This window comes from Notamacropus eugenii, chromosome 7, assembly GCF_028372415.1.
Source record: "Notamacropus eugenii isolate mMacEug1 chromosome 7, mMacEug1.pri_v2, whole genome shotgun sequence".
Taxonomy (NCBI): Eukaryota; Metazoa; Chordata; class Mammalia; order Diprotodontia; family Macropodidae; genus Notamacropus; species Notamacropus eugenii.
Window position 1 is genome coordinate 104702887 of NC_092878.1, and position 14050 is coordinate 104716936.

The following is a 14050-nucleotide window of genomic DNA, read 5'->3' on the forward strand; positions in this document are numbered from 1 at the left end:
TATTATCAGTGTTGAAGCAGTGGTGAACCTACTTAGTAACTGGCTATGAAAGAGTTGTGGCACCATCAACAGGGCAAAACCAAGTGGGTACTTAAATTATTTCTCTTCTGTCCTTTGGGTCTAGCTCTACATTAATGTGGGCATGGAGGAGAATGAATGTCTCTATTTCGATACCCAACTATTTATATGTCTAAGTAAAACAGAACATAACACATGACTTGGCATCAGACTATACTCAGAGGAGACTTTTGGCAAGTTAATAGTTATCATTACCTCAACTGGATCATGGGGCAACTATGTGGTAAAGTGTGGAGAGCACTAGACTTGCCTGGAATCAGGAAGATAAGTTCAAATTTGGCCTCAGCTACTTGTCTGTAAGATGGGGATACACTGGAGAAAGATATGGCTAACCACTCCAGTATCTTTGGTAAGAAAACCCCATGGACAAAGTCCATAGAGTCATGTAGAATTGGACACAAGTGAACAACCAGGGGATCAAAAACTTTCTTGGCAGAATAAGCAAGAGTGACAGTTACAGGGGAAAGTTTCTATCTCTTCCTTCTGCCTGATTATTCCCATGGCCTTGGTTTTGGGAATTGAGGCTATATTGGAGCAATAAATGAGTGTCAAGGTCATCACACAATGGTGCAGAAGCCATGAGGGTTGGGAGAGGTGGTAAATGCTCCCTGACCTGCTGAATTAAAGACACTCTTGATGTCTATATCTTTTCTGAATCTGTGGAAACTTTACTAGAGCATTTTGAATGAATGAATCTCCTTTGCTCTTAACACATGCTCTACTCTGGCATCATACTTACTTGTATACCTGTCATATCTTCTTCCTTTTCTACTCTATTTAATTGTAGGCTCTCTGAATGCAAGGGGTGTGATATTATGTATCTTCCTATCTCTAGCGCCTAACATGATGCCTTGTACTGAAATGGACTAAATAGCATCTATCGTATGGAAAATTGAATTATCACCAAAGTTTTGTAACACACACACATACACACATATGCGTATATGCATGGGTCTGGCTTACATGCTATGCATGTATGTATATCCACACATACTATACACATGTACACATATGTGTGTACATACATGTGTATGTATTATTACTGCTGTTCATTTGTGTCCAAACCTTCAAGACCTCACTTGGGGTTTCTCAGCAAAGAATGCTTCGCCATTTCCTTCTCCATCTCATTTTACAGATGAGGAAACTGAGGCAAACAGGATTAAATGACTTGCCCAGGGTTACACAACTAGTAAGTATTTGAGGCTAGATTTAAAATCATATCTTTCCAACTCCAGGCCCAGCACTCTATTCACTAAGCCACCAGCTAGCTGCCAATACGTATATTCACACACACACACGCACAGGTGCACGCACAACATTTACTTGGGACCACAAGATTTATCTATGCTGTGTATAATGCATTTACATCTGCCTTCATAAATGATACAAAACTTCCAATGAAATAATATGAGTGTTCTCATTTTATGACTAATTCTGTTTGTAATTTAGAATGATGCAAATAAAATGAATTCTTGATATCCGCATGTGAACCATGCATTGATGATATAGATTATCATCCGTACATAGCATATTTTTCCTCCCTGGTTAACATCCCCCTAAAACCTGGCACATTAAATACAAAGCCTGCATTTCTATAGCAGTTTTTAAACTTTTCAAACATAAAATCCTCTGATTTTTAAAACCTTTCAGAGGCTGGCCACTTCTTACCTTTCAAATATTCTTATGCCTTACTCTCCTCTGACATCCAGGGACCCTGACCTCTTTCCTGTTCCTCACACATGACAGTCCATCTCCAGACTTCAAGCATTTTCACTGCCTGGGGCATTCTCCTACCTCATCTCTGCCTCCTGGCTTCCCTACCTTCCTTCAAGCCTCAGATAAATTTCCCCAATCTATAAAAAATCTTTCCCAGCCTTCCATCATCTTAGCTTTCTTCATCTGATACTACCCATGATTTATTCTGTGTATATCTTGTTTGTAACCAGTTGTTTTTTGTTTTTTGCCTTTCTTTGTATCCCCAGTGTGTAGCACAACACCTGACACAGAGTACATCCTTTTAAAATCTTAGCTGATTGACTACTCAAAACACTATCACACTCATTTTTTCCCCCATTTTGGTGAATGACTTCTCTACTAGTTTAAGAATCAGTGACTTCATTGTTTTGGGTATTCCTTTCCCCCTTCAGACAGATTGTAACACCTCAACAACTCGGTAAATGGTAGTTTAGGGTTGCTATGACTGAACAATTCATCACTGGTACATGATGTATAGTCTCTGAGAACCCAGGGTCAATTCTGCCCTATGATGAGGCATCAGAGGGAAACTTTTTGTGGAAGCTGGTTTGTGAACCAGCGATGGGAGCTAATTTTAGATTAAATAATGAGGAAAACAAATCTGCTGGGAAAATTCCCAAGTATTCTTTCCAATGTCTTCTAGGTCCCCTAAATAACTTATAAATCGTTTTCTTGGTTGGATTGTCTCCATCAACTACTCCTTCTTCATCCTGATGACTGAGATAACATATCCTTTCTCTTTTCCACACTACTTGGGCTATGTATCGCTTTTAATTCCTTCTTTTATTGTTCAAGATTGCCCTTGTTCCTTTAAGCCTGACTTCACATGCATAAAAAAAAAATTCAGAGTAGACAAATTGTGTAAGGGGCCCTACATACCACTGAGGATGACCTCCAAACTCTGCACCTGTCTAAAATGAGGCTTTCTAAACTTGTAAAGTCCTAACTTAAGGCTTGTCCTTAATTCATGTTCAGGCTGAAGGTACTTCAACTTTACCTTGATTTCATCTCTCTTTTTTTTCTTGACTTGAGGGTCTGAATTTTAGATTTGTACACCTGCTTATCCCAATAAAAAATCCATTTTATATAGAAGTGATTTCAAAAATAGAAGTGAAATACACAGAATGACATCAAAACAGCTTGAGTTTTTCATTTCCATTGATCTTTAAAAAAATACTCCAGACAGTACTCCTACTACACTTGATCTGTGTGTGGTGTCACTTTAAAGGAATAATGCATCCCTGAAAATTGTGAAAGCTCTTTTTAATGAGTTTCAAACAGAGATATATTTTAATTTGTAAAGGAATATGTAAAGAAGAAACTAACGGACAGAAATGAAAACTTTGGACTGACCTAAAGATGGGTCCACAACACTGTCATACAGGAAACTCTTAATACCAACCTGACCCTCTCTAATTGCTATATAATAATGGCACTGGGTATTCCCAAATCACTTACTTAAAATTTTATAAAAGATATGTAATTTCCAATATAAAGGGAAACTAAATTCAAAGAGAATATTTCCCTCCTTAATATTATGGCATACTATCCTCTGCGTTACTGTTAAGAAAATCCCTTTCTATTTCATGCCTTCTCCCTGTTGGCTGTAACTGAAATAGGGCTTTTCCCTGAAGATGCCATGTCACTTCTGATCCTATTTAAGGCTGGTACTCCTTTTCTCACACTTTTGAACTCAGTGGCCCAGAAGTTGGCACATTCTTTGTTCCCCTTCTTGTCATTATTACACAATAATCTCCCCCTTCCTTTAAGGTTAGTACTCTGACTATACCACCTTCCCTCAATCCTTGTCACTGCCATCTGTTGACCTTCTCACTCTTCCACCCTCCTGAATGTATTTCCACCTTATTCCCTGACTTCCAATTGTGATCACCTCAATTTTTACTGATGACTCTTTTACCATCTAGCCAGCTCATCATTCTCCATTTCCCATAATTTACCTTAGAATGGAGCTGTTCACACTTCAGAATTCCTCAGAACTCCCCATTTCCTGATACTGTTTCACCTCCAAAATGTATAACTCTTAAAAATTGCTTTTTTTCTCCATAATCTCCTACCTTCCATAGCTCTCAGTTTTGTTCCCCCTGAACTAATTCTTCACTTTCAACTTTGACCTCTGGTTCAGTTTCTCAATCTCAGGTTTCTTTTCCCCTCAGTTCATTATATATTTTGACTTCATTTCTTTCCCTTCGTACTATTGACCCAGTAGTTAGCCATACTGTTAACTCTAGAATTCTTCACTGCCTTTTCTTTTGTTGTCTCTCCTCTGCTAATTTCTATTCTAAATAACTTCCACCATCTATCTTCTGCATATTAATTCCCAAGTCACCAACTACTCTTGTAGAAAGTCATGACACTCTTCTGATTCTATTTCTATCTTACCTCAAATGAGGCCTACAACTGCATGAAAACCCTTTTAAAAAAATAGATCGCCAAGGACTGTTTCTGATAGACCAAGCCCTTCACAGCAATGCAAGGACCTAAAACATTCCCAAAGGACTCTTGAGGCAAAATGCCATCCACATTCAGAGAAAGAACTATGGAATCAGAATGCAGAATGAAATAGACTATTTTCTGTTGTGTTATGTTTTGTTTTGTTTTTTTTCTCATGGTTTCTCCTATTTGCTTGAATTCTTCTATGCAACATGACTAATGTGAAAATGTGTTTAGTAAGAATGTACGTATAAGAACCCATATAAGATTGCATGCCATCTTGGGGAGGGAAGAAAGAGGAAGGGGAAAAAATTTATGACTTATGGAAATGATTGTTTAAAACTGAAAACAAATTAAATTTTAAAAAGTTCAAGGGCATAACTTAAAAAAAAATTAGATCCCAATATAGGAAATCCAAACATTCTTCTCTTCTCAAGTCCCTCAACCCATCTCTACCCCCCTTTCTCTCTGTATATAACCTTGACTCCTAACAACACTGAGAAGATTGAGGTCATTCAGCTATCATCATTTCCCTTCCTCTGACCTCCAAACTTTCTGTTTCCTCTTATTCTGTCCACTCTCAGAAGGTGAGAAGCCTTCCTCCTAGTTCTTTATCTTTTCGTCCTATTTTCCTCCTATCTCCTCTGCAATCACCTTTCATTTCACAATTTCTCCTCTACCACTTCTTTCTGCCTACAAACGCATCCATGTCTCCCCCAACCTTAAAGAAACACCCAAACTTCAGATTTCTATTGATCCTGCCCATGCTCTCAGCCCATGCCCTTCCTTTGCATTGGTCTGTCCAAGTCCTCTTAGAAAGAGTACTATATCATCTCCACCTTATTAACTGCTTCTGAATTCCTTGCAATTTGAGCTCCATTCCCATGACTCAATCCTAAAACATTTCTTTTCAAGTTCACCAATGGCCTCTTTATAACCAAAGAGCAATCCTTTCTTTCTTGTTTGTTGTGGTCAGCATTCCTTCTTCTTGATGTTTCTAAAGCATTTGAAACTGTTCTCTACCCCCTTCCTTGTAGATACTCTCTCATGGTTCTCCTGTTTCTTTGATGTTCTTTCTGAGTTCCCTTTTCTTATTCCTTTTTCTGTACCTTCTTCCTAATCATGGGTATCCCAAGGCTCCCTATTCTTGGACTTCTCTTACATGTCCACATTCTTTCCCTCTGTAACAGTTATCCATTTTAATTATTTCAACTATTACCTTTATAGAGATGACTCCAAAATCTGTATCTCTCACCTCAGCCTGTTCCCTAAGCTTCAGTCCTGCATTGAGGATGACAGCTACAATGACAATCCCAACAGCTACTACACATTTACACTTGGATGTCCTAGGGCCACCTCCAATTAAGCATGTCCCAAATTGAATTTATCATTTTCTTTCCTAAACTTGCCCTCTCTCAACTTACCTATTTCTGATGATGACACTATTATCCTTTCAATTACCCAAGTTTGAAAACTTGGAGCCATCTTAGACCCTTTCATTTCATCATCCCCTGACCTTCAATTATTAATTATTGATTCTAAATCTATAATTTCCCTTAAGTTCCATCCCTCCCTTTCCCTTTTATATTGTATTTGTCCATTAGAATCTAAAATCCGTAACTGCAAGGATTTTCTTTTTGCTTGTATTTGTATCCCTGATACTTAGCATAGTGCTGGCATACAGTGAGCATTTACATCCTCCCTTCCTCCCTCCCTCCCTCCCTTCCTTCCTTTCTGCACCATTGCTATCATTCTTCATGTCCTTATAATTTCTAGGATGAATTATAATAACCATCTCTTTACTGGTCTCCCTGCTTCCATTCTCTTCTCTCTCCACATACATCCTTTATACTGATGTTCAAATAATTTCCCCATTGTACAGAACAGAACATATTAATTCACTGCTCAAAAACTACCAACAGCTCCCCTGTGCCTACCAGAAAAAGAAGTACAAACTTAAAATTTTAACATTCAAAACTCTTCACAATCTGGCTCCAAAGTGACTTTCGAGCTTCATTTCACACAACCACCCTTGCAACAATTTTCATTCCAGCCAAATAGGATTAATAGTCAATCTCTGATTTCATCCTTCCCTGTCCAAGCTCCATGCATTTACAAGGACTGTTCTTTATACCTATAACAGGTTCCCTAAGCATCTTCACCCAATCAAATCCTCTTCCTCATTTAAACTCAACTTTAATGTCACTTTCTCCCCTCCCCTCCCAAACCAGAATTCTTCCCTTTTCAATCTTCCCTTCCTTGCTCTTGTCCTACTCTGTACTCACTTTCTAACATGTACACCTGTTATTCAATATGATATCTGTTTATGTTCTAACATGTATTTATATATAAAATAGCTATTTGTATTCAGACTTTATCCTCATACTATATTCATGCTCCTTAAAAGTTGGGCTTGTGTTGCTATTGTTTCTCTATCTAGCACTGAGAACATGGAAGATATTTCATAATTTTTGTTGTTGAACTAAATGGATTGAATTGATGATAAAATCTTTTGATAGTTCCCAATTTTCCTTACTCTCAAAGGCTATTATTTAAATAAATCATTCCTCTATGGAAATAATTTTTTAAATTTGGTAAAAGATTTTCTTGTATTTGCTGCATGGCAATTCCCAAATTTCCACCCTCCTAACAGTAGGTTCTGTGATGGTCTTTGCTTCAAAGATGGAATTACCCCATTTGCATGCCTTGACACTTACTTTTAGCAATACACATAAAGGTCCGAAATGACAGACAAACATCAGGTGTGCAATGAATGAGTCATCTTCCTACAAGCATCAGTTTGTCATCATTTTTCCCCCATGGATGGTATCAGTACTTAGGATGAATGAAATGGAAAGAAGAAACAGAAAGTGACATAACTGAAAGGTAGCTGCCTCAATCACAAGACAAGATAAAAAAAAAAGGAAAAAAATCCACCTTGGAAACACAGGACACTATCATTGTCCTGGAGGTTGTTGTTAGTTGTATCCATATCTTGAAAAGAGGCACTAGGAGGTAATCGTCCACAATCATTCTGGAAGGGTGGATAATGGGCAGCACCATCTTGAGTCAGGGGAGGAAAAGACTGATGCATGGGGCTCTTTCTCAAAGCCTTAAGTGATGAATTCCTTTCAGGAATGTCTGGAAGCAGCTCATTGATAAGTCTGTGTAATATGCTGTTGTCGGGCAAACTTCCCCTTCTCTTTTCAGCTTTAATTTGATCACATATATCCTTAAGGGCAGAGTCCAGAGCATCAAACACAGATGATTTGGATTTTGTCTTTTCAGTCTGTTTTTTGGGAGCAGCGCTCTTTTTCCTCCGGAAAGGCACAGGGCTTACTAGAAAGGCTAACTTAGAGAGGCCAGAGTCTATTTCCTGTCGCCTAGCATCTTCAGCATTCTCCTGCTTAGCCCTTTCATGTTTCAACATGGTGGTAAATCGTGTGTAAGAGGCAGGGCATCTTCCTTTGCAGGAGCTGATGAGGTGACGGTGGTGGTGGTGATGGTGGTGGTGGTGATGGTGGTGATGGTTGGAGCCATAGAAACTCTCCGAGGATGTAAAGGAGAAATGATCAAAGTCACTCTCACTGCAGAAGGATGAGCCTTCTACATGAACAAAGTCACTGACATCAGAGACCATTCCATCTTGGTCACTGTCTGAGAACTCCATATGAGATCGTGATGGTTCATCACTAGTCACTTCAATGTGAATTGGCACCAAGGTTTTAGGCTTATAACTTCGAGCGTTAACCTGATTGACGTGTCTCCCTTGGTTTTCTTCCTCTAATAAAGACTCAATGGAAAACCGTCGCTTTGGACACAATCCATTCTGAGGCAGTTCTAAGGTAACAGCAGACAACATTTCATCTCCCAGGTTCGGCATGGACTTTGACTTTTGAATTAGCTTCTCAAATTCAGAAATGCGTGTGGGCACCATGTCCCTGGGCACTTCCTCAGTTGAGGACTGGCTCCACCCACGCAGCATGCCCTTATGTTGTTCTTTTTCATACTGTAATATCCTGGACTTTACAGAACAAATCACCTCTGATTTCATCAACTCTTTGCGGTTAATGCGGTGCATTTTCTTGTACATTTTCAAGAATCCAGGGGCATCATGTGCTGACTTATGCCGGATTCTCGACCTGGCATTAGTACGGTTCTCAGGGATGTAGGAAGATGCCCATGTCAGTGTGCAACTGTCTTTGGAGTTCTCCTCACATAACAGAGAGCCCAGACTTTCTGACTTGGTCTGTGGGTCAGGGAAACTATCATGGTCCTCATTCAGAAGATCATCACAACTGCGCGATTTCAGTTTGGGTGAAACGGCTTCCTCTGTGCTGCTCCAGATCTCGGCATTTTGCCGTGTCATCTGCCAACCATTCTTGAAGTTGATGGTACGCTTTGAATCATTTGGCACATCCAAATGCTGCCTGTATGTGCTGCAGTAATCTAACTCACTTGAGGTGTGGTGGTTGTGCCCTGAATAATTGTAAAGGGATGGACATGCTTTGCTAATATCCCCACCTTTTAAATCCAAAGAGCAGCCCAGCAGAAGAGAAAGATTTCCGGCAGTTAACAGGTTCGCAAAGAGAAGAAATTGGGTCAGTAAGTACCAGAAAGCAAAGAACAGAGCAAGCAGTTAGTGTAGTTAAACCTAGAAACAATATATAGATAGTTTAAGCAAGATAGTTTAAGTTAGTGTAGTTAAACCTAGAAACTGTATACAGATAGTTAATATGTTTATCATAACAAGCTAACGAACTTAAAAATTAATTAGCTTTCTCATCTATTAAAATGTATTCAACAAAACTAACAAAACAATAAAAAAGAATCAGTGACTAATGAATCTATTCCATCTACGGCAATGAAAAATTAAAGCAGTATGCCTCTTTTCCTAAATGCATTATGTGAAAAAGATCAGTGTCTATTAAACTGAGAGCAGGGCATGGCAATTATATGAAAGATTGACAGTCTGTACAAAAGACTGCAGGTCTGTAAACTTAAATTTATACCAGCAGATTAAGCTTTTATGATTAACTGGTATTAACCACTATTGTTACCCATTTTTAATATAAAGTCAAATGTTAGAAAGTTAACATTCAGAAACAGTAGCATGCACTCAATGGGTTTAAGAAGATATGAGATTGAACCTAGCTTGTAATTGCAAGTAAGGAGAGTTAAAAATTAATTAAAATCCAACTAAAAGAATTTGGAATTTGTCCAATTTAAGGATCAATCATATTGAAGAAGGACAGGGTATAGAAACAAATTATAAGATAATGTATCCAAGTAGTTTCCCAGAAACTGTGAAACAAAAATCACAGGACTTGGGCTTGAATCCCAGCTTTGCAACTTTACTCCCTATGTGATTCTACAACTGTTTATAAAACTGTTATACAATTTATGCAACTGTTCTGGGCCTCAGTTTCTTCATCTCTAAAATAGTAGGACTAGACAGTTTTCAAAGTCTGTTTCAGCTGCAGAATTATGATTTTTAGCAGTGTTGACTGGTGATTCCCATTTCTCTTAGGAGGACCATGCTTAGGACTTACTTAGGACTACCACTGCAATGGCTTATCATCATCCTCTAACTGAAAAAACTAGGGCTGGTAGTTACCATGTAGCAGAATCCATCTCTGTTTTTCTTACAACCATTTTGACCAGGGCTTGTTCAGTTAGTCATATTCCTTCACATGTTTGAAAAACCCCTACCTTTCTGATTTAGCCCTGGGGATCTAGACTAAGTTACCAAACCTCAAACTCTGCACTGCTCCCCAGTGCCCAAGTCCCATCTCAGTGGTAAATTGGGTATTTAGGGAGGTCTTTTCACTACTGTATTTCCCAGGGGATTATTTCAGTAACTTTAGCAATAACAGACAAAATGGTTTCCTAGTGACTTGAAAGAATATATGTATCTCCCTGGATGCAAAGCTTACTGAGATTATGGGGAGAGGGTTGGTCACCAGAAAAAATGTGGTTTAGTGATTTGTGAACACTGAGACTGAATTTTGAAACTGAACATTTTTTAAAGCAGGATAATTATCAAAAATTCGATGCCATCTTTAAAAACGTGCCACTGTGTACTTGCAATGAGTAGATCAACTTTAAGGATTGCAATGAATTATTTTAAAACCTTCTAGTTGTCCCATATTTTATGATTATCCAAAGTTGGACCATTTAAGAGAATTTGTACCTGGTAGTATTTTTTTAGGGGGACTTTTGCTCTTATTTCCCAACTATTCATAGGGATAATCTTAGAAATTGAAGGGATCTTCAAAAAATTTCCAAAAATCAGAATACAAAATGATTTTATTAACAGACCATTGATAAATCATGCAGTACTTTGAGTTTATTCATTAAATAGTTCTGATAGTCTTAAAATGTTTAATAGACATTATGCAGGCAGGAAAATCCTATTTAAAAATTGGTGTTTCATCAGCAGGAAATAACCTAGATAATAAGCCTCTTCTTTAAAAACTTAACACGAGACATTTCGTTCTCAAGACTGTATTTGATTAGCTACAGAGACAAAAGCCATCACCACTTTGGTACTTGTTTTCACCAAGAACTATGCAGTGAAATCAGCAGAGAATGTAGTCGCCAAAAAATTGTTCTCTTACCTTTTGCTCTTGATGGGGAAGGAGGGGAAGAGCCAGTGAAAGATTTTGCAAGTGTGGTGCTTGGACCTGGGAGATCTGCTTGGGTTGGGCTGACTCTGTTAGCATTCTGATCACCCACACCTCGAGGATGACCCACTGCAGGCTCACTCTTCCTCCTTTTTCTGTAGTCACCAGCTATACTTGCAGCACTAAGAGAAAAGACCAAAAAAAAAGGGGGGGGGGAACCACACCCAGTTCAAAATGAGCTCTTTTTGATAACCTAAAACTAATATGCTGGTCTTATTTATATGTCAAATAGAAGTCTAGAAGTCTAAGTACCAATCAATTTATTCATTTGTGTTAAACATTTCGCTCTTTCTGTGATCCCATTTTAAAATGGAAAGACTCTTGGTATTACTTTATTACTAAATCAAATACTTAGGTATGAATGATTTATCAAAACATGTCCTTCTTTGACTGGAAAGACCCCCTCACCCTGACCTGGGAGAATAGAACAGAGGGAAAATGAAGAGGAGAAATCAAAAAGGATGACCAATTTCACTTATACCATGATTTTGATTAGGTAAATCAAGATATTAATTCCAGCTTAGTCCTAATGACCCAGGCTATATTGCTATCCTTCCAAAATAGAATCTATGTGAAAATCTAAATGACCAATAATTTATCCAGTGGGACATTGCAGTGGAAATGCTGCTGAAGGTAAAGACAGAAGAGATGTCTTCAATTCAAATGTCAGTTCTCTTGTTTGCTACCCATGAGATCTTGGAGAAGTCTCTTAATATCATTGGGTCTCTGTCTCATCTTTAAAATGAAGACATTGGATCAGTGGACATCTATAAAGTTGGTGATGATGACTCATTTTGACTCTCTGGACCTCATTTTTACCAATTTTAAAATGACTACTTCCCATAATATGAAAAGACTATTAATTATTATATTTTTATATGGGGCAGGTGTTTCTAAATAAGTGACAGCAGATTTTTATTGGAAACCTTCCTCCCAGCAATGCAGATCTGAGCACTGATTCTTCTGAGTAAAGGAGGAGGTTAGGAAGCAGGCCCTCATTTTTTTCTAGGAGATCCATTACTACTCCAGCTAAATGTAGAATTTTGCCATGAGTTCAAGTGATTCAAATATGACCAAGATGAGGGGAAATGCCCCTTTCTAATTACTCTTTTAAGTGCTCAATAAAGAAATAAAAACTATGTTGAATGTGTCACTGCAAAGACAATACTTCTTACCTAGCAGGCCTTTCCAGGCTTCGGTCTAAGGAGGTCTGATACAAAGAGGCCTGTAAAAACAGAATAATGATTCTATGGAGATGACAGAATGAAAAAACACGTTTGGTTTTCTGAGTTCATGAAATAAATATTACTGAAAGGAAATTATCAAAATCATGGAACAAAAAAAGGAAAACATTCACCGTAATTATAAAAATACGCCTTCCTAAAGGGAAGTCACGTGTTTAAAAATAAAAGCTTATGCTATTTTATCACCATGTATTTCCTTTTTTAAAGTCTTGTGTTTGTCATGTACAGTACAACTCAATAATCCACAATGTTGTCACTGTTTGAAAAATGGAAACCTGACAACATTGAAAAAGCAATCTCTCATCTAGACAAGAATATTTCTCTAATTTATTGCCAAAATTCACTGAATAAAGAGGGAGACGTGGTGAAAAATCATTTAGACATGTGCAGTCACTGCTCAATTCTTGCAGAAGAAGGTCTAAAGATTGTTTTCCTTTGGAATCTCAAAAAGGCAGAATGCAGGCAACAGTAAAACACGTTTAACTTTTCAACACGTACATCAAAACAGAACCATAATTTTGTAGGTATTTTACATGATCATGAAGTTGTAATGGATCTCAGATGACATGTGGTCCAACTAGTATCAGAAAAAAAATCTCTAATGTAACATACCTGGCAAGGGGTCATCCATCCACTTTCTGAAGACCTCCACTAAGGGGAAACCCTCTCAGGGCATTTCCTTCCACTTTAGGGCAGCTTTAATTGTTAGGGAGTCTTCCCTGACATTGCGCCTAAATTTACCACTTTGCAACTACTAACCGTTGATCCCAGTCTGCCTCTGGGGCCAAAGAAAACAAATCTAATCCTTTTCTACATGACATCCTTTCAAATACATAAAGATTGCTCTCATGTCACGCATGAGGCTTCTCTCCCCTAAAGGCTAAATCACCCTAGCTCCTCCAACCAGCTGTCATATGGCATATGCTAGTGGCCACCCTCTGGATGATTTCTGGTTTATCAATGCCCTCCCTGAATTGCAGCCCTCAGAACTGTGTACAATACCTCTGTTATGATCTAGCCATCACAGAGAACAGAGTGACATTCACCAACACGAATAGCATTAGCATTTTTGACTCTCTCCCATGCTGTCCCAACCACAGAAAATTCCATTTCCCCAGATATGGAAGATAGAAGTAATAATTCATATTTACACAGAATTTGTAACCCTCATTTTAGACATGAGTTCCGCAGTTAACTTTGAGCTAAATGTGGAGCAAAACAGACTTATTTGAATTCCATCTTTTAGTTTTCTCACTGGTCCACTTTGCACTGTAGTAATTGATCATCAGTATAATTTCCAAAATAAAGGCAGCAAGAGAGACTGGATAATATATTCCTGGTAATCATGTGAACCATAATATTTAAAAAATAATATCTCAAAAGCTTAATAATTCAAACTATTTCATAAATGTTTAAAAGTTTGTTTCAGTTGTGTCCAACTATTTATAACCTCATTTGGGAATTTTTTTTTGGCAAAGATACTGGAGTGTGGTTTGCCATTTCCTCCTCCAGCTCATTATACAGAGGAGGAAACTGAGGCAAATAGGGATAAATAATTTGCCTAGGGTCACACAGTAAATGTCCGAGGCCAGATCTAAATTCAGGAAAATGAATCTTCCTGACCCCAAATCTGGCACTTTCTAGACTGTGCTACCTAGTTGCCCCTCAAAAATTAAATTATATACTACATACATAGCAAATAATTTCAAGTTTGGGATCAATAAAATCTTAGCCTTTTCTTCTTTATGCATCATGTTTTCAATTACAGATAAGTGTTCTATAGTACCTTGAAAAACAATGATTAAAGCATTTTTCTTATCAGTTAAAATGACCTAT

At 38.0% G+C, this 14050-nt stretch overlaps 1 protein-coding gene across 36 annotated transcripts in view; it reads right to left on the bottom strand.

The window, feature by feature from the left end:
• Positions 1-14050, bottom strand: part of SORBS2 (sorbin and SH3 domain containing 2) — a 487674-nt gene that overhangs the window by 44445 nt on the left and 429179 nt on the right. For 35 of the 36 annotated variants that reach the window (XM_072622632.1, XM_072622649.1, XM_072622633.1 and 32 more), the window contains 2 exons: positions 12146-12195; positions 10905-11092 (listed from right to left, as the gene is read on the bottom strand). In XM_072622632.1, coding sequence (XP_072478733.1) covers positions 10905-11092; positions 12146-12195 — 238 coding nt within the window. Of the gene's footprint in view, positions 1-858; positions 8764-10904; positions 11093-12145; positions 12196-14050 lie in introns of those variants that run through there. The other variant, XM_072622634.1, reaches the window with a different exon arrangement.